The sequence below is a fragment of the Macrosteles quadrilineatus genome, unplaced genomic scaffold, assembly GCF_028750875.1.
Source record: "Macrosteles quadrilineatus isolate MER2022 unplaced genomic scaffold, UCM_ALF_1.0 Scaffold_14__1_contigs__length_3811126, whole genome shotgun sequence".
NCBI classification, from domain to species: Eukaryota; Metazoa; Arthropoda; class Insecta; order Hemiptera; family Cicadellidae; genus Macrosteles; species Macrosteles quadrilineatus.
This window is the reverse complement of record NW_026542607.1, coordinates 1082035-1109700: the sequence shown is the minus strand read 5'-3', so window position 1 is coordinate 1109700 and position 27666 is coordinate 1082035. Positions and strand designations below refer to the sequence as shown.

General features: G+C 34.3%; 1 protein-coding gene across 1 annotated transcript; it reads left to right on the top strand.

The window, feature by feature from the left end:
• The first annotated feature begins 419 nt into the window (after window positions 1–419).
• LOC129005033 (heparan-alpha-glucosaminide N-acetyltransferase-like) lies at window positions 420–27503 on the top strand. The gene is made up of 13 exons (XM_054433788.1): window positions 420–655; window positions 4536–4661; window positions 5166–5284; window positions 6948–7045; window positions 8223–8350; window positions 9178–9287; window positions 10108–10215; window positions 10355–10613; window positions 11536–11726; window positions 23666–23760; window positions 24809–24933; window positions 25273–25456; window positions 26495–27503. Exons 2-13 carry the CDS (start codon window positions 4536–4538, stop codon window positions 26674–26676), a joined length of 1725 nt encoding a protein of 574 aa, XP_054289763.1. The 5' UTR covers window positions 420–655; the 3' UTR covers window positions 26677–27503.
• Window positions 27504–27666: the final 163 nt, after the last annotated feature.

Sequence of the window (27666 nt, the reverse complement as noted above, 5' to 3'; positions counted from 1 at the left end):
AAGACATCTACTTTAGGAGATTTAATATCAGTGGTATAACTTCCATGTACAGTAAGTAATAAATTCTTGTGCGTAGTATGTGCAAATGTTCTGTAGCCAGCCTACCGTCATGGACCAACTAACACAAAGGGAGTATGTTTAATGGTACCGTGTTAAACGAGTAATCAACAAACTGGTTGCAAGTAATTATATTTTTAAATATATTTTATTTTAGTGGAAAGATCATCAACTATAACAATAATGCTATAACGCCTATAATGTAGACATGAAACTTATATTTTGTTTTATATACATAATCAATGCTTCACTATATCCTAATGAATTGCTTTTTTATATGTCAGAAAAGTTGGTGTTGCGATTGGTTGGTAACTTGGTAGGTACCAGCTGGTAATGATAGAACAGCTGTTTTCAAATACCAGTCTCTCTCTGTCATAATTTTCTATTTGTATTGTTTTAATGGAATTTTCATTTCATTTTATTCAGTTCCAGTTGAAATTCTCTTTTTCTTGAATGGCATTCATTCGCCAAAGAGTGAAGTGTTTTATGATTTTCCATCACTAAAATCTCAGTAGTTATGAAATTTTAGCAAAATGCTACATACTAGTCCTAGCATTGTTTTTTAAATTTGACTTTAGTTGACAACTCCAAAGTTAAGGTAAGGATTGTGTAGTTGACAGTTTTCCTATTTTTTGGCATCTTATCTATAGGAATAATCTGAAATCGTGTTATGTATCTTAAGTTCCCCGTTTGTTCTTTCATCATTCCATGATTTCATTGCACAGCTTAACCATCTTAATGGCTACGGAATTAAAATTATTGATGATTTTTCAAATAGGCCTACTTATCTTTTAAGCCGGAGAGTGTAATTAAGTACACATTTCTTAGGCCTACTGCTAACAATTAGTTACAGTAGTCTACTTAAAAGGTTTTAACTTCTTTAAAACCATCAATAACTTGAATTGATAGGTGCCAGATGAAGTCCCATTCACAGATCAATGTATTAATTGAATTTAAGTACTATCCAGACTCCTAAACATAACTAATAAATCTAACTAAACTGCTTGGAGTTCAAAAGATATTGTACAACATAAAATAACTTAAGCTGTCAACCATCTTCTTCGTGGTAAACTTAAAGGGTACAGTTTCTTAACTGGGCTATGGTAATATCGATTGAAACTATCGATTCGATTAAGTTAGTAAACCTTCATGCGATTTTTTCACCATCAGCAAGTTTGGTTGGTTAGGTAAGGTTATGATAGTTTAATTTTATAATAGACATATTTAAAAATATTGATTATTACCGGTAATCAATATTTCCAATTCTATAGTTTCAATCTATATTAGCATAGCCCAGTTAAGAAACTGTACCTACCCAACTTAAAGCCAGATCTGTGAAGTTAACCTAGTTATTAGGCCTATGTTGACTAGGTTGAATTAGCCTATCCTAACTTAGTTAGTTAGCCTAACTTCTGTATACAATGATCTATGTTAACTTACCTATAATTAGACATAGGCCTAACCTAGTCATCTTTTATAGAATAATTCCCTAGAGATATTTATCGCCCTCAAATTATCCTTCTAAGTTAAATAAGCATAAGTTAGTCAGGCCTGGTTAGATCTAAGCTTTGCTAGATAAATTGTACACCTAAGTTTATAGACCTAAATCCTGCTGTAGGAAGATGCTATACCATTAGGCCTACTTCAGTTTATATAGGCTAAGTTTCATGGCCTTAAGTTACCATCTTACCTTACCTTACCTTGGCCATTGAAACCTCAGAAGGTTTTTGGCCTCGCCAACGATGCTTCTCCACTCTTCTCTATCCACCGCTGCCTCAGGAGTAGTGCCCAAAACCATCTATACATATAAAATCCAATGTATGTTTGTTTGTCCTGTATGGACTCTGAAACCGCTTGACAGATTGTAATGAAACTTTCAGGCATTATTAAGCATTATTCAAGGATGGTTTGTGTGAAGTTTGGTGCAGATCCGTCAAAAAGGCTCCGCCCCAGAGGCTCTGGGGTTTCCCATGTTAATAACCTTATGAGTGTACATCAAATACTAAAGTACTCAAATTTAAATGGAATTAAAGAATCTTAACAGCTGGTTCAACTAAACAATTTGATTCTGTGATGTTAAATAGCATTAAAAAGTTAATTGGTTTACCAACATGGTGCAGCACTATTATTTTTTTGAATTTATGACAACAGATAATTTGCAACTAAAAGGTGAGTGAGCGTAGCCAAAGAACTTTAATGTGGAGGCGAGTTAGCGTAGCGAACGAGCTAACCTGAAGGCGAGTGAGCGCAGCGAACGATCTCCAACCTAATGTGAGTAAGCGTAGCAAACGAACTTCAACTAGGATGTGATTGAGCAATTTGAACGAGCTCATCTTGAAAATAAACGAGCATTGACATAAAACCACACTCAAATTTAAATGGAACAGCTGGTTCAACTAAACAATTTGATTCTGTGATGTTAAATAGCATTACAAAGTTAATAGGTTTACCAACAGGGTGCAGCACTATTATTTTTTTGAATTTATGCCAACAGATGATTTGCAACTAAAAGGTGAGTGAGCGTAGCCAAAGAACTTTAATGTGGAGGCGAGTTAGCGTAGCGAACGAGCTAACCTGAAGGCGAGTGAGCGCAGCGAACGATCTCCAACCTAATGTGAGTAAGCGTAGCAAACGAACTTCAACCAGGATGTGATTGAGCAATTTGAACGAGCTCATCTTGAAAATGAACGAGCATTGACATAAAACCACATTAGGACAGGACGACGTCTGTCGGGCCAGCTAGTGATGTTATAAAGATAGACAATCCCAAACACAATACAACCTTAAAAGTAGCTAGGCCTATCTCAACTTTTGAATTCCAAACAATTAAAAATCCCAAGTAAATAAGTTAATGGACACATGGACAAAAATCGGTACTTTGGTATTATACGCTTATTTTAGAGGGATTTTTTTACTGTAGACTAAAAATAACTAGGCTACATAAGTTAATTGGAAAGAACATACACCTTAATTGCCTTAAGTTACTGTCCAAATTTGACATTCTTACGATTAGTGCCCTTTAAGTTCTGCCTCCCAGAAGGCAGCGATGTTGGTGCGGATTGAGTTTAAATGGAGGCCACCCTTATACAATGCGCTGCGGCAGTTTTGTTGGGTTGGGTTTATTATAAATATGTTTGTAGGACTTTCCTAGTTTTGTTCAAAAGAACGTCACTTACTATGGACTATGGAGACAAAACTAACCTAGTGCACGGCAATGAATCACTCAGGATACAGACCCAGAAACAGGTGATACTCCGGTCAACGACCTGACCTTGGACTACTTGGAGGGGATTTGGTGGGAGAAAGTATGACTTATCTGGTATTGCTCGATTCATAACAAAACGAGAAAAGTCCTACAAACATATTTATAATAGGTAGGCCTAACCCAACCTAGCATAACCTCCGCAGCGCTTTGTATGAGGGTGGCCTTCATATAATACCAAAGCACCGGTACCCAAAAATCAGCCATCTGCTTTGATTTGCTTTAACTTAAGTTAGAAAAAATGGAAATAAAAATGTAAAAGCTGTTTTGAGGTTCACAACCTAGGTTACAGTTCCGCAGAGAACCTGCAATTTATTATCGTATTAATATAAACATATATAGGCCTAGAATATGATTCAGTTTGATATAAATATCGCATCGAATTTAATTTTACCATATGATAGCCTATATAAATAAAAACAATAACAAACATTAATAAAGTAGTTTCTTTATTTTTTACTTAGGCTTATTTTTTAATTTCAATAACTGAAAATTTTCTAACCGTATGCAGTAATTATGTGAATAAGTTTTAGTTAAGTATTGTTTGTTTGGTTAACTTTCATAAAATATATTTCGATTTTGCTTGAGTCCCTAGGCCAATCGATGGTTTCATTTTTTAAACATCAATAAAAACGTAAGCAGATTATAAATCAATTCAATGTACATAAAAAATTATATTGTAGAAACGATAGGCTATATTGAACTGAATGAAAATCGGTATATTGATATTTAAATCGATAATATATCACAGATTTTTTGCGGAACTGTACCCCAACCTAATTTGGCCCAACTGTCATTTTAAGATCATTAAGCTAACAATTATGTAAGCTATATAAGTTTATGTAAGATTAGGTAAGTTTACTGTACCTATTTTCATAGGCATGGCATAATCTAAAGCTATTTTGTGTAAATTTGTGTTAGCAAGGCTCAACAAAAAACACATGTAGAATATTCTTGTTTTAAAGCTTTATTTTAAGATAGATATAACCACGACACACTAAATATTTTGTGAATTACAGAATGATACATTACATAAAGAAATGTCTCTTTTGAAAAAAAATGTCTAACTATGCATTGCATTAATTATTGAAGTTAATCATTCAAAAATGTTTTGTTTCACAATTCCACAACTGTGCAAAGTAGGCCTTCTTTTGAGAAAAATTAATTAAACAGGCCTAATTAGCAAGAAAAGGTTGATAAGAAGCTTGTATTCCAGATGGACACCAGCCGCAACTGCCCGTCCAATTTGTCTTCACTCAACTACGACACTGCTTGCCTACTGATAACAAATCAATTGGAAGAAAATGTTGACATATATACGCTCTCATCTGATTGTTATCAGGTACAGTAGATGGTTTGTTGGATTAATACTTTCATAATTTATTCTGAAAAGGCGATCATACGAATGTAGGTATTTTAAGCCAAGTATGAATGGAGATGAGTGTGGGATGAGTGGCCCGATCTTGTAGTCTTGTTAGTGACTAAGGCCAACATGTTCCTTAGACACAACTGTTAATTAATAGCCCATACAGCTCAGCAACTAAGGGACCTACAGTTTCTTGTAGAATCCAAACCACATTTTTCCCTTGTAATTAACAAATTGGTCTAATTATCAGGATAGTACTGCAAAAGGCCGTAATAGTCTCTATTGCTGGCGTTAATCCACATCAGGGAGTATCGCATTAGTCAATCAATCATAGATAAAACACAGTCAAATGCATTTTTAGGCTTAGGCTAACTCATTTAATATTTACTTACCCTAATCATTTTAACCATTTGATCACCAAAGTCTGATAAACAATTTTAGAGTGTATAATTTCAACTGTTGGCCCTTTTTCTTTTCCAGTGTGACCCTCAGTTGTGGAGCTCAGTACCATTGACCAGCACACTAAGTTTCGTCACACCTGCTGTGAAGCCCTTGACTCTTTATGCAGTCGGAAAAGTCAGCAACGAATCAATCTGCAAGTGAGTAAACCAAAAATACACCTTTGTCATTTATAACCAATGAAAGGGTTTAATAGTATATTTCATCACTAGGGCCTTAAGTGACTCTTTTCGATCCAAGCTCAAGTTTAAAGATCGAGGCGAAGCCGAGGTTGGAAAATGAGTGATGAAAAGACACTTTTTGTCCATGTGATGAACTTTATTTTTTGTCATATTGCACCCATTATTTGAACAAACTGTGTTACCAAACTAAAAAAGTGTTCATTAAAAGATAACCTCACAAAACTACTTCTAACGTGTTTTCAATTTAATTAGCTAATGGAAACAAGGAGCTGTTTACTACTAAGGCTTTGAATTGTTTTGTTTATGGTGATTGTGTACATTATACTATCGATATGTCAAACTGTTTACATAAGGCAACAAGAACAATAAGTACAATCAATCAAACAATCGGTACATACTTTCGATACATGGATTGTTTAGGCCTACAATTGAAATTAACAACTGAGTTTAGATCAGCAGATTTTTACTCCCTAGGGGCTAAAAACGCTTTTACTTCCTAGAGAGTAAAAAATGCTACCTTACACCCGCAACGCAAGCATTAAACTGGCTGTTTTTGCTGCAGTCTGACGAAAAATATTTTTTGGCAAAGATGGCTTTGGGCCAAACTTAATGGATTTTGTGGTGGATAGGTTTAACAGTAGACTTACCACACTTACGATAACAGATGAAAATCAGGAATAAACACCCTAAAATGCAATTTTAAGAGCTGCTAGCTCTTTCTTTCACTACTGGTAGTAGATTCTTTAAGTCCTAGTTGTAGATTCTAAAGGTTCTAGGAATAAAACTAAAACAGAGAGTCTGCTTCTGGTACCAAAGAAGGAACAGGTATCTCCAAAAATTCCATGTTTAGTGTGTTTTTTGTGATTTTTATCTTATCGTCACCTACTGTTTAGCTTATCCACCAAAAATTTTTCATAAAATAACATCTGAAAAACTGCAGCGTAGCTACCCCTTTTTATAGTAAGAATTCAGAAATACTCAAGTTTGAGATTACGTATATCCGAGATGAGCGGTTAGAAGAATGGCGGTTAATCGAGGTTTTACTTTGACAGGTACACTTGACAAATTCCACTAGTGAAGTAAGATTTATTTAACAGCTGGGCTAGTAAATTGTCTTTATAAGAAATACGTTGGGATTTTGATGGTCTGTGAGACAAAGCCCGAGGACTTTTATTACAGTAATTGGTGAAAAGGGGCGTCCACACAAAAAATACTTAGTTTTGACACATCGTTTGTAAAAATCCATCAATCACTAATGGAGGAGTAGTGTTTCGTAGAAATCTCCTTCACGTATTATGTATAAGGATATTGATATTTACTAAACAAAAATAAATTTTGAAGTTTTGGATCCAAGATTTGTAATGTATGGTTATTACCATCACTTGGTTATTGCAAGTTCAAATAGGGAACGACAGATGATTCGGCTTGTTTAGATAAGTCCCAAATTATGGAGCATGGAGCACATAGTCGATGATTTCCTTCTTTTGTCTTACAAATTTCCCTGAAGGATTGGCTGGTTTGCATAACACAACCCAAGCAAGACTGATCTTGGTAAGGCTTCTAGATCTTTGTATTTAGCTTAGCCGAGGTATCACATCGTGAAGATTTATTGTGTTTTCAGCCAAACAGTTCTACTAAATCAGCATGAGCTCTTGTCCTGGAAAATCGGAACTAACTGCACTTTTACGGTTGAGGATGAGGGAGAAAACGCTTACTTAGGTAAATATGAATTATAATTTTGGTAAGTATGGTCGGACTATGGGAACAGAGTTTAATTGGGTAAAAAATAAAAATAGTTTTTATTTAATTTCCTCAAAACAAGATTTCGGAGTTTCTTTCCAAAACATTTTGTAGAGCTTTAAAAAAACAAATAATTTATTATGTTGAAGCATCATCGAATGTCTAATGGTTATGGAGAAACTGATGAACCCCATAAATTTAAAATTTGCATGTTAATCTTATTGAGGATAGGTAAACTTTTGTAGTTTGCTCGTTTATGGGCATATTTTGATCAAATTTGATCAATTTCTTTGTATCATACTAAGTTATTAACATTAAACACTTTACGACATTCTTTGTAGCAGCAAACCTTAACCCTCGCTAATACTAAATGTTATTTATAATGGGGAATACATCTAACATGTATAAGACAGTATTTCAGTGGAAATCCCATCAGGCAAGAGGAAATTTGTTTTTCCTACAGTTACCTAACAATGTACATGTTCTCTCACTGATTTGAGAAAGCAAAGTGGCCAATTCGCTCATCAGTGAGACAATGTTAACATTGTCTCACTCTAATTACTTTGTCTCACTCCAGATTTGCAACGTGAAGGCACGAAATAGTGAGCGCGTAACATGCCGGCAACGTCGTATGCGCGCGAAATACGTTGGCAGCACTGGCTGTAAATCAGCTGGTCAGCTGTTGTACTGTTGTATTTGTCACTTCACATTAAATGTTATATTAAAAGTTCACTTCTGTGTAAAAATAGGTTATGTTTCTTCACCAATTTTTTTTTTTATGGTAACTGTAGGAAAAGTATAATGTGCAACTCGAGTTCAAAGTACAATTGCCTCACTCGAGAAACCATTCCTCACTCGCCTACGGCTCGTGAGTAAGGATTTCTCTCGAGTGAGTCAATTGATCACTTTTCTCACTAGTTGCACAAATAACTATTAGTCTGCAAGTTTTGCTGTGTAGAGGGTATTATAATTTGTCTAGACACTAGATAAAAGATTCATAAAAGAGAATCGTTTTGATTGTGATTTCTAAAACCTTAGTTTTCTATTTAACGATAATAGTTATAATTTTAGTATACTGTTAATTACAAAAACAATGAGATGCTAACTTGTAGTATTATTAATAAATGTATTCTAATTCGCCTTGTATTTGTTACAGCACTTGAAGTGGCCATATACGGCCTCACAGCGTTGATGTTGCTCTATGTATTGATTCGGTCAGCTTGCAGAACACAATGGATACAAAACATTTTTTCCAGGGATGCAACTATTATTGACATGCGAAATGTAAGTGTAAAAAAGTCTCTACAAGCTATTTATATGCTCATTATGGCAAGTTTTCTTTTTTGGATTGCTGCTAAGGTATATTAAAGCAAAAGTATGTCATCATTTTCATATGATGTTTATGATAATATGCTAGGCTATAACACGAGATTGTTTTTCACATTAGACTTAAGGTTACGGTATCATCACTTAGATAAGTAAATTACAATTGTTTTAGGTTTTTTTCTCTATGTTTTGCCATCATGTGGTTGCAAATAAATTCTCAGCCTTTTTATTTTTTGTTCCTCCTTTTTACTTTCTGGGGAGTAGAGGGCTATACATGTATATGGAGAAAGTACGGTATTGTTTTGGTCAACATTTTCAAGTTTGGGTTTTGGGTGGAAAAATCCGTTTGGGTCCCCCAAACCCAATCAAGTGGTTTTTGAAATGGTTTGTATGTGAACAAAGCTGCAGACCACATCTCTGGTCTGATTTTGATGAAATTTGGTATATGGGTACTAATCCATAGTAACTTCAGGCGTTTTTTATTTATTTTTTAATTTGCCTTTTAATGGTGATTTCCATAAAAAGAAAACCTGTAAAATAACATGAAAATGCTATTTTTGCGCAAACAGCTCTAACAATTTTTATTAAAGATTTAGTATATTTAGTCCTTTTAACTATAAACAAACCAAATGGTAGGGTACTACTCACCTTAGCGTATTGTAAAAATAACAGTTTGTTTTTGCAATTTTTTATCCTCCCCATAAAACTCATTATACCTCGCAAAAGCTAATGGGAGAAATTATGTGTCAGTTTGCCAAAAAATTTTACTTTGTTTATGTGTGCAGGATCTGGGGAATCCCAGTTCGTCTGATGACTCTCTTCTCATCCAGTCTGAGCTGGTGCCTCTTAGACGACTCAGCTCCCCACGTATTCAAGCTTTGGATACTTTTAGAGGGTAAACTTATGCCATACACAAATGTATGATAACATACATGTGTTTTAATGTTAATGCCTAGTTTGTGACCAAAGTGTAGTATTTTTTATTTTTGTTTTTGTTCCTCATGTGATACGTTTTGAAAATTTGATGGTCACATTTGAAAATGAAGCCCCAAAAAGTACCACCCAGTAATCTGTAATAATGATAATAGAATGATGAGGACTAGGTGTATTACCTAAATTATCGTAGCTTTGTAAAGGATTAGTCTCTTGTCTTGTAGTTATCTAACATCAACCTGTTATATGAGAGTAATTAATAGCACAATGATATATTTTCTTTCGAAACGGCTGTGATTAATCCACAAAAATTACATTAAATGAAAATGACTTTATTAAGGCAAAGTTAGGAATACCAAGTCCTCTATACCACCTAACTGCTGATAAATAAATAAATCAATTCACTCAAACAAATATATTAAAATATTCTAAAATGACAAACTATATAACATAAGTAGGAATGCCGATATCGGTGGTTAATACCTGTACAAGGAAATTTTATCTGGAGATAAGGAAATTTAAGTCGGGTTTACACAATGCCAGTAGGTGAGACAATAATTGCCAGAAGACAACTTGCTGGTATGAAATTATTGGCTTTGTGTAAACACTTCAGGCCAATCGTCTTGCCAACTGCCCTGAAATTCAGTTGTCTACGGAAGTAGACCAAATGAGACAATTCAATATCCCACAATGACAATTGGGTAAGACAACTGTCCCACCAACTGGTATCATGTAAACCCGGCTTTGGTTTTATTTCTGAAATTGATTTGTGTTTTTTACAGATTTACCATTGCCTTGATGATTTTCGTTAACTACGGAGGCGGCAAGTTTTGGTTTTTTGAACACTCTGCGTGGAACGGATTGACTATTGCTGATGTCGTATATCCCTGGTGAGTTTTAAATATTACCAGACAAAATATGGAAACTGCTGTTGAACAGTTGCATTTTATTATTTCAAACACAAAACCACTGGAATGTCTAGTACTATCTGTAGTCGATGGTATTACTCTACTTCCTCCTATGCTCTAGGTTTGCATGGGTGATGGGTGTCAGCCTAGTGATCAGTTATCGCTCCAAGTTGCGCTCGTGTGTGTCGCGCACTCATGTGTTCTACGTGTCTCTGCGCCGTGCGGCCGTCCTCATCGCGCTGGGGCTGATCCTCAACACACACAACGACAATGACCTCCACACCATGAGGTTCTGCGGGGTGCTGCAGCGGCTAGGGGTTGCTCATCTGGTTGTATCGACACTTGAGACGATATTCATGAAGAAACAACCCAGCTTGCAGGTAATTTTCTACAGATTTTACTGTTACTTTCTCCCCCTATATAGTATATGGAGAAAGCATTGTTTTTGTTAAAATTGTTGAGTTATGGGTGGAATTATCTTTTTTGGGCACCCAAAAAAGTAGTGTTTAAGTGGTTATGTGTGGGTTTATGTATGAGTGTGTGGAAACGGCTACAACTAGTTTAATTGAAGTTAAAACCTTTAAACCTCAAACATACTAGTACAACCTACAAACCTCATTGCTGTTTAAAAAATTACAGTTCAAAAGTTAATGCAATTTTTTTATTTTCCCCATGAAAACCAATCAAATGTTTTATATATGTATAGATATAGATTACAACTCTGATTTCATTTTCATGAAGTGTTTTTACTGTTTTACTTGTAAAAGTAGTGAAAAGTTCAATTTTATAATGTTAAGCTAATTGGAGAAGTTACTTTGTCAGTTTGCTGAACTGTTATTTTTTATACACTTTCACTTAATTATTTTGATCTGACCTACAAATACAGTTGACACCTGTTAATCTGACACTTGATATTCCAACACATTGGCTATCGGAAACTGTGAAGAATGAGTCATGAATGTACAATCAGGCCAACATGACAAAACTTATTACGAAGCTAGGTCTTCACAGACACTATTCAAATCTATTATAAAAATACGGATATGAATGGAAGTATCTTGGTTTCCAGAAAATGACGGCTAAACCAAAAAGTTTTAATTTTAGAACAGATTAACTGACCACCTTTTTTGACAGGCTAGAGGGGAGTAATCTAAGACACTGCTAAGGCTAATCTAAGAGAAATCTGCTGAAGGCTTACTGTACACTTGAGTTAGTAAAGATACTAGTTTTACATCATTTAAACTTATAAAGTATAAACAAACTAACCAGCAAGTTGTTTCCATTCCTCTATTTTGTCTTCAGTACGGTCGCTGGCTGTCTTTCTCAGAGCTGGTCGACACTTGGCGACAGTGGATTGTCATCCTCACTCTTATGGGTGTTCATCTCTATTTCACCATGTTCCACCCGGTTCCCGGGTGTCCCACGGGTTACATTGGTCCGGGTGGCCTGGGTGATCATGGAGCCTACCCGAACTGTACAGGAGGAGCAGCCAGGTAATCTTACATGAAAAAATATAATTAGTCCTTTTGTAAACTCAGAAAGTATGTCAAATAAGATTAATACTCAAGCAAGATTTTTGCTGTTAAATGGTTTGAAAAAATCAGTCTTGTTCTAAAGTGCTCTATTTTATTTATGAAATACTGTGGTATTCAAATTTTAAAAGGTGTTAAAAGTAAGTAATATTGATACAAGAACAGTTTATAACAAGTTTTTCTGCATAACTATTTCAAGGAGACAGTAAATAAACTTAATATTATCTTAAATAGTTTTACTTACTAATTGGATGCAAATTGTCACATGTTTTCAGTCATAGTTTCAAACCACTTTTATTCCTGAATTAAGAGCACTCACAAGAAACAAAGCATGTTATATCATTACAAATTATATTTGGAATCATAATGAAACAGTTTGATTATTAAAGTAAGGAGCAAAGAAGATCACAAAAACTTATAAAATTGGCACTATTTTTGTCGGGTTTTGGCATCCTGTGCATCCATTCGCCTGCAACAGGATCTGGACAGGTTAGACACTGGTGTCTAAACTATACAGACTTACGTCAGTTGCTGAACCTTGCCCTGACTGACCACAGACAACCTGTTCCTTATCAATCTAGGACTTGTTGTGTAACTTAGGAGTGTACATTACCTAGATAACTGATCCTGGAATTTTGGCCTTGTAAATAATATAAAATAAAACAAGTGATGAGAAAATAAAATACATATATATATAATATATACAACCTGATAATACATGATGACAAACATCAAGACTTATTAATATATTATAGAGGACATTTTTATTTAATTTTTATCTAAAGATTATTTCAATTTTATTTAATATTATTTTTATTCATAAGCAAGCATTGAAAACAAATGTTATAAACCAAAACTGGTATTAACTAACTAAAATGGGTAGAAATGATAGGGTTAATTTTAAATTTAACCCTGGTGACAAAGTCTTTGCCAAAGTAAGAGGCTATCCTCACTGGCCAGCTTTGATTGACAGTATTGATACTGAAAGCAAATTGCCTAAGTATAAAGTTACGTTTTATGGCACACACGAAACTGCTAGCGTAAAAGAGCTTGACTTATGTCAATATCATGAAAACAAATCAAGATTTTGTAATTTGACGACCAAAAATAAAAGCCTTCAAGCTGCTATAAAAGAAATGGAATTGAGTTTTAGTAAAAAGGATAATAGCTCAAAAAACACAAACAGCAGTAATAGCATTTTACTAGAAAATTCTGCACTACTCGCTGAAATGCCTTCAGCCACTAGTAGTCCGTTACAAGTACAAAATAATGATTCATGTACCAACACTACTCTTGGTAATGATCTACTTTCTAGCTCAAGTTTGAAAGACAATAATTTAAATATTCCATTGTCCCTTCTTGAATCCCAATGGGTCACCGATGATACAGTCAGAATTTCGTTTGAATCCTTGGACAGTATAGCAGATGATAAATTCCAGTTTTTAAATCCTGTAGTAACAGTAGCAATTAAGACCTTAAATGAGTATCAAAATGTAATCCCTGCTCAAGAGCTGATTGGGAAAAGTTATATATTCATCCCGATTAATGATTCAGAAAGTATTCAGAATCTTGGAGGGTCAGGAACACACTGGAGCCTTATGTTGTGGGATAAAATTCAAGATATTTTCTTTCATTTTGATTCATTGGGTGAGGTAAACCTTAAACACGCTCAAATAATAGCAGGAAAACTCCAGACAACTGATAAACAGTCAACAGTAATCAATATCAAGACACCTTCACAAACCAATGGGCATGATTGTGGTATTCACATGATACTAAATGCCACAATTATACTAACATCTATCATGCATTGCCGTTTGACATCTTTGTCACAGAACATCCTCACAGAAATACTTCCAAACTTCTCTCAGTCTGATGTTCTCACCAAAAGAGCCCAGCTTGCTTTGATCTCACATAACAAACAACATGTTACTTTACACAAAAATACTCTGAAAGACTTAGTATTTTCTGTAAAACCAAAAACAAACAGCAAAATCATACAAAATGTCAATGGAGCCATAGATCGTAACCAGGAAGTTATAAAAGAAGTTTCTAATAAGGTCATGCTTGAAACTTCAACTAATACGGAATGGACATTCCATAGAGGTAGGAAAGGTCAAACGAAAAATAGACCCCAGGCAAATGAACACCTGCATGTGCAAAATCGTTTTAATTTACTAAGTGAGTCTGATGATGATGAAAGAATCAATGAGACAAGGACAGATCAATCGGACAAGGAATGGCAATCTCAATCGCAATCTAAACTCGCTTTAAAAAACTTCAAGATCAGGAATGTGGCTCATAAAACAAAGCCCAAATCATCGGCACAGCTGAGATGTTCCAAAATTATCCTCATTTTTTACTTTTGAATTTGTATTTAAGTTGAATGTTAATAAACCATGTGTTATGTATCCAAATACCTAGGCCTACTATTAGCTAAATTAATACCTCTAAATTATCACATGTGTTTACATGCAGTAAAAGGGCAAAAGGTTCCACCTATTGTAAATTTCCATATTTCACATTCTCATCAAACACTGTCATTTATTTAATAAGCTAAATTTATAGTCACTGGAAGTTATTTATACAGTTTGAATTATTTTACAAAATTATTTTTCTCTTTCACTTTCAAAAATGTAATTAAAATACTCTTCATATAATACCAACCAATCATAAAAGTAACAGTGAATAGTGACATCAAGAAACCAGTGAACTAATTGTTGAAACAGATGTATGAAATTGAACATCAAGAATCAAGATTTTTCAATTGAGAATAAGTAATGAGGAAGCAAGACAGGAGGATTATTTAAAACTTTTGATTGGTGATTTAACTTTATAGTATTTGAAGTATCGGGATTTTTCTCAATTATTTGATACATATCATTTTTTGCCTCGGGAAGTATATTTGTGGAGAGGACTGCCATGGACTTTTGGGTGAGATCGGGCTGAACTTGTGCTTTGCTAAATACTCACATTCCAAAATTTCTATTGGCTTTTGCCGTTTTGAACTTTTACCTAAATTATAATTTTACTAAATTCAAAATTTGAACTTTCTTCTTTTCAAAAGTGTAAATTGAACTGTACATAACTTGTGATGAACATTAGGCTTATGCCTATCCAACATCACATAAGCCTACTTTAAGCCGGCACATTCCTAGAACCCTGAGATTAAGAGTTTCATCTAAGTTTGTAGCCCTACTTATTTGTACAATTTGACTGATAGGGGGTTTATATGTGTTCATCACCTTGGACATTTATTTGCCAAATGAAAGATAAAAGAACTTTACACAGCATAAAAACTTCAATGCTAAAAATCAATCCAAAAATAATACACTTGAACTCCATATGTCAAAGCAAAAGAAACAAGAGGATAACATAAGAGCTACATTGTGTTCAGACAGCCAAGGGAAAATGTTGGCGTCCACAATAAATAATATAAGCTATGGAAAAATAGATGTGTTTGGGTATGTACGACCTAATACCACTCTGATTGATGTCATCAAATCATCCTCAATAGAAAAAACTTTGAACACACCACTAATAGTTATAGGGGGAAGTAATGACAGCCTGAATAATAATTATTCTAACATTTTCACAGAGTTGGAGGAGAAATTGGTGTCTGTCAATAAAATCAGACCAGTTTTCATCACAACGATTCCTGTAAGATATGACAGACATCCAAACAGCATTGAAAACATCCAGTTAAATTTAGTCAATAAATACATAATAGAACTAGTAGCAAAATTAGAAAATACATTCTTAATTAATCTCAATTTTTTGACTAGGGCAGATTTTACAACACATGGTCTCCACATAAACAATAGAGGCAGAGCTAAACTGGCCCGTGTAGTCATTAAAACTCTCTCCCAGTGGTCTTTGAACCAAAACAGATCTTGTCAGCCACCTTCAAATGATCCTCAACAATACAGCAATCAACAAGTAAAAACTTCATGTAATACAAACCAAAAATGTAATTCACAAAACCAATGTAAAATGACACTGACAGAAAAACCAATGTTTGATATTATAGCACAATACCGGCATCATGAATCAGTTGGGTTTGCACATAGCATATCGGCAGACTTTAATCACCCTCGACACATGACAGCAGGGGTGGCAGTGATTTTCAAAAATCACTTTGGGAAACCTGAACCTCATCACCGTGTCTCAAGTCATCTGGCAGCTCAACACCAGAAACCGGGTGCTACCGTGTACAGCCTAATTACAAAAGATAACTATAATGGAAAACCAAATATAAAGGACTATTATGCTGCTTTTAAGGAATTGACAACACATTTTAAGGAACAGAACCTAACACATCTGATTTGTTCGCCAGTTGGTTGTGTTAGAGACAATATATCCTTGGCTGATTTCTTAAATAACCTTACAACTTTTCAAAACGAAACAGGAGCAAAAGTCACCATTGTGTCGTACTTCCAAAAATCATTGAGAAAGTTGAGAAATGGTTTATCACACAATGAATTTAACAACCAAATAAAGACTTTTATCCATCGGCATCAACTAAATCAAGAGAAAGAAACAATGAACTTGTCTGATGCAACGGAAGAAAACTGCCACACTGTCACACCACCTATGACAGCCCTCCTGCCATCTCCTGCCCTGGAACCGACGGACGACACTGCGGCTCTGTCTGACCAGCCAACACTAACTTCAATGGAGGAACCACAGAATGGAGAAGTTATAAGTGTAGTGCCCGGCGACCTCACGTTTTGTGAGGCGCTAAAGCAGAGTACAAGTGAAAGTGCTAAAAGTGTTCCTGTATACTCTCTCTGTAACTAGTCCTGTAAATAGTCCTTGTATTTAACACATCCAAGGTCCTTGCTCATAATGGTACACCTTTATCAAGGCGAAATGATAGTCTGAATATTTTATATTTAAATGTCCAAGGTTTAAAAGGTTTCAGCTTTGGAGAGTTTTTTAATTAACACAAATATTTATGTTATTTGTCTCTCTGAACACTGGTTGAAGGAAGACGAAATAAAATTAGCTTTTCCTCATAATTTTCATTGTGCCAGCTCCTACAATAGAATCAAACATATAAGAGGGAATACTTGTATATTTGTACATACTAAATTTAACTCAAGATTGTGTGATGTAAGCCAATTCTGTCAGGAATTGGATTTTGAGGTTTCATCCGTATTTATAGATTCTTTAAAAACTATATTTGTTTCTTTGTATCATTCGCCTAATGGTAGACCTTTGGAGTTTTTAAGGATTTTGGATGTTTTTTTACCTTTTATAACTCAGTGGAACAACTATAATATTGTCATCGGTGGTGATTTCAACCACAATTTTGATGTTACTAAAAGCAAAAGAAATTTAAAAAACTTGTTAAATCTATTTAAACAGTACAACTTTTATCATTTAAATAATTCACCAACTAGAGGCACAAACTGTCTAGATAATGTGTTTGTAAACCAAAAATCTGCTAGGCTCTCTTTTTTAAGTTTGTTCAAATTTCCTTTTTCGGACCATGATGGAATTATTGTTAATATGCAGAATGAACCATTAGTTATAGATAATACATCTCATTTAGTCTCAAAAGATCCCATTCAGTTTTATCTACCTATTAAAAGTCATGTACATCTGTCTCTAAATTGTCTACTTATGATTGGCTATCTTTAATGTCCAAGTCTGAGAGTAGTAGTGCTAATATGCAGTTCCAATGTTTATTTAATATACTAATCAACAATATTAATTATTTTATGGTCCCAAATAAAAATAAAGGTAAACTATTCAAACCTAAGTATTTAAACAAACTGAACAAGGGATGGTATACTAAAGAGTTGGGTCAAATGAAAGAAAGGCTATTGTGTTTGTATAGTTTGCTTAAAGATACTGGAAATGTGAACAATACTGAACTAAGGTATAAATATTTAAAACTGAAATGTCAATATAAAAACTCTTTATATGAAGCAAAGCTAGAAAACAATGCTAAATACATAGAAGAAAGTAATAACAGATGTAAAGCCGCATGGGAGGTAATAAAGAATAACTGTGAAATAAAAAACCCAGCTGATTTGCAAATTGAGCCAAATACTTTCAATAGGTTTTTTGTTGACAGTGTAGACAAGATCAAACAAATTATTAAAATTCCAGGTATAATCACTTCTTGTAATGATTTTTTGAAAAAATATGAAATTGATAGTTGTAATAAATTTTGTTGGTCAGCCATCACACCTAGTGATATTCTTAGTGCCACTAAAAGGATGAAAAGATCAGCTAGTGTGGATGTGTACAATATGTCAAACAATCTGTTAAAAGTAATTATTGACTGTTTGGCTAACCCCTTGGCAATATGCATAAATAACCTTTTATCAGAAGGGGTTTTTCCTGACTTGCTCAAAGTCTCTCGAGTCTGTCCTATTTACAAAAAAGGTCCTAAGGACCAACCTCAGAGCTACAGACCAGTTTCAATTATACCTGTATTGGGAAAACTAATAGAAATACTTATTTACGATCAAATCAGAAATTATTTTGAAAAAAACAACATCTTGAACAACAACCAATACGGTTTTAGAAAGGGAAAATCCACTCTCAATGCATTGGACGATCTAGTCAGGCAAGTTCATCTCTCTTTCGAAAATAAAACTTATGCTCAGACCACCTTCTGTGACCTCAGTAAAGCTTTTGACTCTGTTGACAGTAATATTCTCATCTCTAAATTACAGTACTATGGATTTGATGGCCCTCCATTATCTTTTTTAAGAAGCTACTTGCAAAATCGGAAACAATCAGTTTGTATAAAAGGAAGATGGTCAGATGAAGTGTCAGTCGAGTGGGGAGTGCCACAGGGTTCAGTCCTTGGTCCCCTTCTTTTCTTAATCTATATAAATGATCTACCCTCTTCTGTTAATTGTAAAACCATTCTGTACGCAGATGACTCTACCTTTTTATCTACTAGTAAAAACTATAAAGAACTTGAAAAATTGGCTGATGAAACATTAAATAATGCACAAAATTGGTTTCATAGTAATGGACTTTTGCTTAACAAAGAAAAATCACAAAAATTGACATTTTCCTTAAATTATAATTCAAGAGAGTTGTTTGAGAACAGTGATAAGGGTAGTAAAGTTTTTTCAGCAAAGTTTTTGGGAATATATGTAGATAGTCAGCTAACATGGGATTCTCATATAGACTATTTAAATACCAGACTTTATCGTGTAATATTTTTACTAGGTCGTCTGAAAAAATGCATTCCATTAAATTATGTCCGAACAGCATATTTTTCATATTTTCAATCCATTTTCAGGTATGGGCTAATTTTTTGGGGCAATTGTGCTAGGGTAGAGGAAATTCTTGTTTGGCAAAAAAAAGCGGTTAGAGTTATCTCTAATAAAGGCTCAAGAGACCACAGCAAACCACTTTTTAGAAATCTTCAAATCCCTACTATTATTAACGTTTATATTTATGACTTAATAGTTTATATCTTGGAAAATCAACATCTTTTAAAATTTAGAAACCATACTCATGATCATAATACCAGAAATAAGAACCATACCTCAATAGAATTCCATCGTTTAAGTAAAACTCTAAGGGGCGGTTTGGGAGCTCGGTATTAGCGCTAGTCCGCGACTAAATCCGGATATTTCCGGTATTTTAGGCTGCCGCCTCGAAAACGGGTTTGTGAGCTCGGGATCAGTTAGGCGCGCGCCTAACTTGTGCAGGGATAATCTCGCGCCTAAATATTGTTGGTTTGGGAGTCAAGTAGACTTAGGCGCCAGCCTAAGAGATAGTCTCGGTGGGTTTGGGAGACCAATTTCGGGACTAAGAGATATGTTTTCGTCATAAAAATCAGTGAGTTTAGTCCCCAACTTTAGTCCTGCCAGGGGGCAGGTCTAAGTCGACATCATGCCGGTATTAGCTCATTAGCAAGTTAATTGTTTACATATTAAGTAAAATAATGTTATATTGGAATTCGTTATTAAATTCCGAACAATTTCATTACCCTCAAAGTGTATTTGATAAAAGTTTTTTTTTAGGTTTCTGTTGTTCAAAATAAAAAAAAAACATCTTGCGGGAAGTAATTTAACGAAATATTATTTTGTTTTTGTTTTTACTGTTAACTTCAATAAAAATATGGAGCCTGAATATAATTTATTTCAACTGAGAGTTTGGTTATAAGCAACCTTACCTTAATTATAAATATTTTATTAGCTAGGAAAAAAATTGCAACCGCTTACATACCCCCCTCCCCCACTCACCCCTTACGAAAGAGTGAAGAGATAATAAACAAAACAAAAAAAAACTGCAAAAAGCTCACAGTCATAATAATTTTCTTTTTATTGCGTTGTGATTGAGCTCAGTTCAGTGTCATTGACAAGTGCTAGTTACATCAAAATGTAGTACCTAGATTATTTGGAGTATAAGAAAATATATACAGTATATCAATAGTCCCGCCACAGAAAACCTACAGACTAAGCGAATATCCAATAACCTAATAGGACTTTCAATTAAATTTATTTAAATAGCTTTAGGTTTAACAAGTAACTAAAACTACCTACGTGTAGGTATGCTACTACAGGGAGGCAATAAAGTGTGTTTTTTACCAAAATATTAACAGTTTTATATAAAACTAGCTGTACCCGCGGGCTTTGCCCCGTTTTACTTCATAAGTGAGCTCGTTCGCATGACTCAATCACGTCCTGGTTGAAGTTTGTTCGCTACGCTCACTCACCTTTAGGTTGGAGCTCGTTCGCTGCGCTCACTTGCCTTCAGGTTAGCTCGTTCGCTGCGCTCACTTGCCTTCAGGTTAGCTCGTTCGCTACGCTAACTCGCCTCCGGGTTGAAGTTCGTTCGCTACGCTCACTCACCTTTTGGTTGCAAATTAGCTGTTGTCATAAATTTAAAAAAGAATAATAGTGCTGAACCCTGTTGGTAATCCTTGTAACTTTAATGCTATTGCACATCATAGAACAGAACCAACTTGTTTAATTGAAACAGCTGTTAAGATACATTAATTCCATTTAAATATGAGTACTCATAAGGTTAACATGGGAAACTCCAGAGCCACTGGGGCGGGGCCCGAGAGCCCGATCAGAATAAAAACCACTTAGTTTTCCTATTTAATGCCTAAAGAATCAGTGTACCAAATTTCAGCCTCCTAGGTAAATGGGAAGTGGGAGAATTAGTGATGAGTGAGTGAGTGAGTGAGTCAGTGAGGGCTTTGCCTTTTATATATATAGATAAATAAATTTGTCAAGATTCATCAAAATATATCCATAAACTACGAAACTACAACAGTTAACTTATTCTCCACGAGAATCACATGGGAGTTTTAAATTTACGATTTTTGAATAGTCTCTGTAGCCAATAACCGTATAAAACATTTTAAGATACTAATTTGTTTTTTTATACTCTTTAAAATATTTTAAATATAAAGATTCATGTTTTAGGGGTTAAAATTGAGAAGAAAACTATTTTTATCCCATAAAACCCCGGGTTCACATGGTCTGATCATGCTGGTTCGCGAACTTATTAGGGTTCATCGCGCCTTACACTTTCATGCCAAATTTTATCAAAATCAGACAAAAATTACTCAATTTGTCAAGTTCATGGACGTGTATATAATGTATGGGCTATACATATATAAACATTTGAACGAATTGGGACGAACGAATAGGGCATGTTTTTGGCCTCTAGGGACATTAAAATGGAAAAGTATATCGGTCCCGGAACTAAGTGCTACCTATGGTAATAGCTACTTCACTATTATAGGAAAGTTAGATAAAAGAGTGCCATGTTTAAAATTTTTAAAATTTACAACAATTTTTTTGTAAGTGTTGACAGATATATATTTGCTTCACACTATCATAACCTCCGCAATTACTTAAAATACTTTTTATTTTATTTCCGTCAATACCCATATATTATACAGGGCAATTGCCGTTTAATTTTTAAACTTTTTATTGCATGAAACCGAGTTTCAGATGTTACCGTTCCACACACAGGGTAATCTTTGTTAAATGATTAGGTTACCTAAATGTTTTTGATCTCTGAAAGAAATCATATTGATTTTCAGAAGCCTATGCTGCTCTGTACGTATTTATAAGGTGTAGTACCAGATATAAAACATAGCCGTCATTGAGATGTAAATCAACGATCTTACAAAACTAAATTTTTGTAATGGTACAATGCAGAAACTTAAACCATAGTCTACTAATTAGCCACCGTTGATATACCAAGATAAAATTGTATCCATCTTCAATTGTTCATCGTTTGTTGTTGTCAACGGTAACGTGCTCTGCAGTGGCCGTTGCCAACGTCAAAACCTGAATTCCCCGCGATTCCCTGTCCATCTAGCTGCGCTGCAACTTAGGCGCGACTATACTTGATCTACGACCATTTCAACTTAGGCGCGAGCTCCCAAGCCTGGTTTCTTGTCCTGGGACTAAAGTTAGGCGCGTCTAACACTAGGCGCGTACTAGCTGGGCTCGAGCTCCCAAACCGCCCCTAAATAGTCACATAGTTTTATCACTTAAAGTGTACAACTTTCTTGAATCCATAATTAAATTACACAATATAAAGGATTTCAAAAGTAAATTTTATTGTTGGCTGACCAATAACCCATTTTATAGTTTGGAAGATTTTTTTAAGAATAAGATTCTTCAGTTGTAATTATTCATTTAGAATATGTATTATAATATGTCTCCCTTTGTTAAGTTAGCTATAAGTATTTTATTAATTAATTACCTGACTATGCTATAATTTTAGCTGTATCTTGACATTGTCGATGATTTGTACAAATTCAAAAGACAATAAAGCATATTTCATTTCATTTCATTTCATTGCATCTCAATTCAGCTTCAATTATTTGCAACAGGAAAGTGTTGTCCTCAAGAAAAAATTCTGTAGAAGATGTTCTATTCAAAGGGTCTGGTATGTTTGCATTAACTATTTCTGCTGGCGAAGATAAGGTTGAAACATGTGGGTCGGTTGAGTCCAAGGTGCTACAGGAAGGGTTTCTGTTGTTGGAATTCTCTGTTAGTATAAGAATTTGTTTAGATGTATACCTTTTCCCACTTTTATCAAAATGTAGGCCATGTCTGGTGTGGAAGCGTCTTTTAAGAGTCTAGAAATCCAAGAGCTTGATGTTGGGTTTCTCATACGCAAGATGTCTGACAGTGAAATTTGTTTCTTTAACTAATTTATTCTCCTGGCTGGTAGCGCTCAAATCATACCTATAAGGTAGTGTTGATAAGATAACGTTGGTATGTTCCAGATGCACCAGTACTTCATTAAACTGGTTTTTGAATGATTTTATGAATCCTTCAGAGTTTCTCGTAGTCGTCTTTGTAATATTATTAGTGCCACCAATTAAAACAACAAAATCATTATCTGACAGCTTTTTGATTTCCCTGGATTCCACAATGACGTCCAAAGGAGCCCCCGGCTGGCAGTGGTTCATTGTATTAAACTTGCTGCTGCTAGCCTGGTCAATGTAATGAGTTAGGTCCTTCCCATGGCTATAACTTTTCATGATTATTTTAGGTCTTCCGTGATTTGAATTCAAGTTGATGTTTTGATTAGCCTTTTTTATTTTTACTTAGACTAACCAAAGTTTCAAAACGCTTTGCTGCAACCCATCTTGAGACAAGTTACAACTTAAGTTGAATTGTGTAGCCCTAAGTTGGATTACTGCACCGATGTAACACAAACATACGCCAGTATTTTCACAAGTCTAACCACACTACGGTGATCACTGATTACTCAAAAACCAAGAATTTACATTAATGTGTTATACTTTGAAATCTTATCAATACCTAAATATTAAGAGTGCAACACAAATGAAAATACCGAAGTGCCAAAACCACATTTAGTTAACTCAGTTAAAACGTTGAATAGGTTACACTTTTTTTAACTTTGGTGTGTTCCGACAGATACATTGACAGCCAGGTGTTTGGAGATGCTCATCTTTATCCGCGCGGTCCTGTCAAAAGGGTCTATCATACTAATGTTCCGTTTGACCCTGAAGGTAAGTTTTTTCCTATATTCAATATTTCTATTGTTAAATAGCATTTGTGTTGCGTATGATGTTGTCAATCATCAACTATGAATTATAAATGAATAAAAATCATGAATACAAGTAGTTAATTGTAGTTAGATCAAATAGTTGGGATTAAAGAACTTTTAAATATTAAAACTTACAAGCTAACTTTTCATAGGACCAAACTTGGAGCGAGGTGAATGAATAAATAAATAACAAAATATAACGAAAATAACAAATTAATAACGGATTAAAAAACATGTCCTAGAATTAATACATAAATCACAGAACTTTCTCATTCGTGGAAAAAGGTGTAGGTAGCTATTTATTTAATAAATTGTCAGTCAGATAAAATAATGTATCAACAAAAAAACTCAAAAAGCTAGTCATGGCGTGGTTTTTTTCTCAATCCATTTTTGTATGCAGCAAGTCTTGTATTCTAATTTAGGTATCATAAGTTTTAGTTAATTGGCTGTGATATTGATATCTGTAAAATCATTGGCGGGGTCTATCCTGGTCCCAGCGAGACTAAAGTGGCAATGCCTATCACGTCTACCAAAACAGCTGTTGCACTAATTCATAATAGAGCTTCTGTTCAATGTTTATTTTGAAAGCATAGAAGGTACGTCAAACAACACTTGTAATAATCTATTTAAACTTATACTGTTTACTCACAAAACATTAAAAACATAAAAGAGTGGAAGTGGTGATCGATTGAACACTCCAATCCAATCATCATCAGGCACAAAAGGTGAATTGGATTCGTCTTGTGAGTAAACAGTACAAGTGTAAATATATTATTACAAGTTTGATTTGACGTATTTTCTGAGCCTTCAGGTAATTTAATAACATGTACGATGCTGATAAAAAAGTTATTTATGTTTATGTTTACACGTTGTTATTACTTATTATTGTTATTACCATGGTAAAAGTCTGGCTGATGTGATGTCGCACACCAACGCAGCAGCCTTGTATTAAAAGAAGCTATGGATCTTATTATGTTTGATATTAGTTATTGTATATTGATCTGTTTCAGGTATTCTTGGGACCCTGACAACATGCCTGACGGTCTACTTGGGTGTTCAAGCTGGTTATATTATCCTCAGTTATAACTCCACCGTATCTCGCTCTCTACGTTGGCTGTTTTGGGCTCTCATCACCGTAAGATCTTTTTAAAAATGTTCAATTGTTTAAGATTTGTCATTCAAGCTATGTACGTTTTGTGATGTTGACTGGTAGCGGGTCTTCACAATTATTGGAAGAGTAGAATGCTTCAAAGCTTTGATTATAAAAACATAGGGGTTTGAATAAAAATATATAAAAGTAAAAAAACTAGGTTCAATATTTACAAGAAAAGAATCAGTCCAAGTCAAGTTCTTACCACCTACGGTAATAGTTTATTTCCTGTCGAAAAATTTCAAATTGTCACATTAAAAAGTCAGATAATTTGATTTTAATTTTTTTACAAAAATCTTTTGATTAGATTTTTTTCTCACTCAGGGTCTGTTTGCTGGTTTCCTCTGCGGTTGGTCTGTAGAAGGAGGTTTGATTCCCGTCAACAAACAGCTGTGGTCAGTCTCCTACGCTCTTCTCACGTCATCCTTCGCCTTTCTTGTATTCACCCTCGCCTTCCTCCTGATCGACCACTGTCGCTGGTGTACGGGAGGAATGTTTAAGTCTGCAGGTGAGTGTTTATTTTTTATTTGACCACTGAAAACAGCACTGACACATTCAAAAATGTCTCTGTATTTAGCCGCAGTTTGCATAATCGATTAAAAATTGTATAACAATTTTTACAAGACCGCCAATTACTAGTCAAAAATACTATAAACGGCTTTATCTTAGTCTTAAGCGTTAGTTTTTAATTGATTTGACACTATTCATGTACAACCATGTATATTTATGTATAAAGATTCCTGACTATGACTATATTGTATATCTATATTTTTCATAAGGAAACAGAGTATTATAGTATAATAGGATATTTTTATAGGAATAGTAATATATAACCTAACCACAATTAATGAAATTTTTAATTTATATCTATGTTGTACAAAATATTTCATTCTTGTCATTCAATCTAGTTTATCCTTTGGAGCTCAAAGAGTTAATCATCTGTAATGTTCTTCATTGTTTTTTGCACTACCCAAAACTGTGGTAGTTTTATATTTCATATAATTCAATATTGTATCCTGTGTGTCTGGGATTATAACTACATTAATATAATATCTTACATTTTGGTTTTCTCCTGTCTAACTGTTAACTAGGGCTGGCTCTCCATCTTCTTTTTTGCTTCTATAGTTCCTTTTTTTAGAAAAGACTGCTGCCACTATCATCAACGCTACATATAACTGATATAACACTTCTTGCTCACTTACTTGTGTTTCCTGTAGGTCTCCTTTCCTCTTTACCATCAACTCTATTTTCCCTAGAAATCCTCTCTTGTCACCAGACTAAGCCAACTTAATCATTGCCTATTGTTAAATCAACCCAATAAATTAAAATATCTCAAAAGGGAGTCTATAATTTTCTTATAGATAAAGAGTACTTGTTGTATGGCTGATTTTACAAATGGTGTGTTTGGCTAGGTTCTGTAAATGAACGTGATTAGTTTTTAATTTCCTTGTACTGCAAACCTTGGCAATTTTTGAATTTTTATCCAGCCTTCATGTAAATTATTATGCTAAACAAACTGACCATTGACTACTGTTTATGTTGGTAGGGATGAACGCTATTCTTCTCTACACCGGGCATATTCTTCTGAAACACACGTTCCCTTGGAGTTGGAAGCCTAGTGACGTTACAAACCATGGAGAACTACTCTCGATGAATGTTAATGGAGTTTTCGCTTGGCTTCTTGTAGCTTGGGTACTGGAGAGATACCAGATATTTGTCTCTATTTGAGCATTTTAACTATCGACTATAGATGCTGAAGTGTTATCCTGTTAGAAACAGTTGGTTTTTTATTTGTTAGGACACAGCGACTTGATATTTTGACTAATTTGAGACTGAATGAGTTTGCTGTAAAGATGGGTCAACATTTGACATTTTTATTGTTGTTTTATTTTTTTCATTCTGGTAGAACTCAATAAACACATAGGGAAGTTAATGCTACATATAACAGATATAACACTTCTTGCTCACTTATTCAACAAAGGTAAAGCAAAACTGTTTAAAGTAGTTTTATAGTTTTTTGATCAAGTAAAACTTCTTAAATCCATCATAATTTGAAAACAAAAATAGGAAACAAAAATGTTCATAGTAGCATAAAGGAAGAGCTATAAAAGTGGTTTACTTATAATTTATAAGACAAATACAATATTCGCAATCAAAAAACATTCTGAATTTAAATATAATGATTAGTGTATGAAATGAAAACATGAATATTCTTGACTAGTTTTGAAACTTACACACTCGAGCTGAGCTAAGCAGACTGAAGTGTTTGAAAATAGCTACCATTATTGGAAAAAGTAATTTATGTGACTTTCTAAATTATTTTGCAAATTGGGAATATGCTAAATCACTAGGTACACTGCTTTTTTTAAGAACTATTTTGAGTTCAATGCCAGCACCATTTTTTATATTTTTTGTGAAGAAACAGTCCAAACCCCAGTTTATCAGACTCACCTGGACCAAAAGTTAATGTGATTTATACTTGGAATCTATAGTCTATGAATTTAACCAATGAGACTTATTTTAGCATATATTTTAATAAACTATTTTATACTGTGCATGTTTGTTATACTTATCCAACCAAACTACTCTCCCAAACAGCTTCTTGAGGTTGTTAGTTGTATTTTTTTATAAAGTAGAGCCTTGATTAGGGGGTATTTAGGACTAAGTGTAAGGGAGAGCAGGGCTATACACATAAGGAAGATTCGTAGTTACATCGTA

Coding starts and splice junctions, on each gene's coding strand:
- LOC129005033 (XM_054433788.1), top strand. CDS start 4,536: ATGGACACCAGCCGCAACTGCCCGTCCAATTTGTCTTCACTCAACTAC. Junction 9,288..10,107: donor GCTTTGGATACTTTTAGAGG/GTAAACTTATGC, acceptor TGTTTTTTACAG/ATTTACCATTGCCTTGATGA. Junction 25,457..26,494: donor AGGAATGTTTAAGTCTGCAG/GTGAGTGTTTAT, acceptor TTATGTTGGTAG/GGATGAACGCTATTCTTCTC.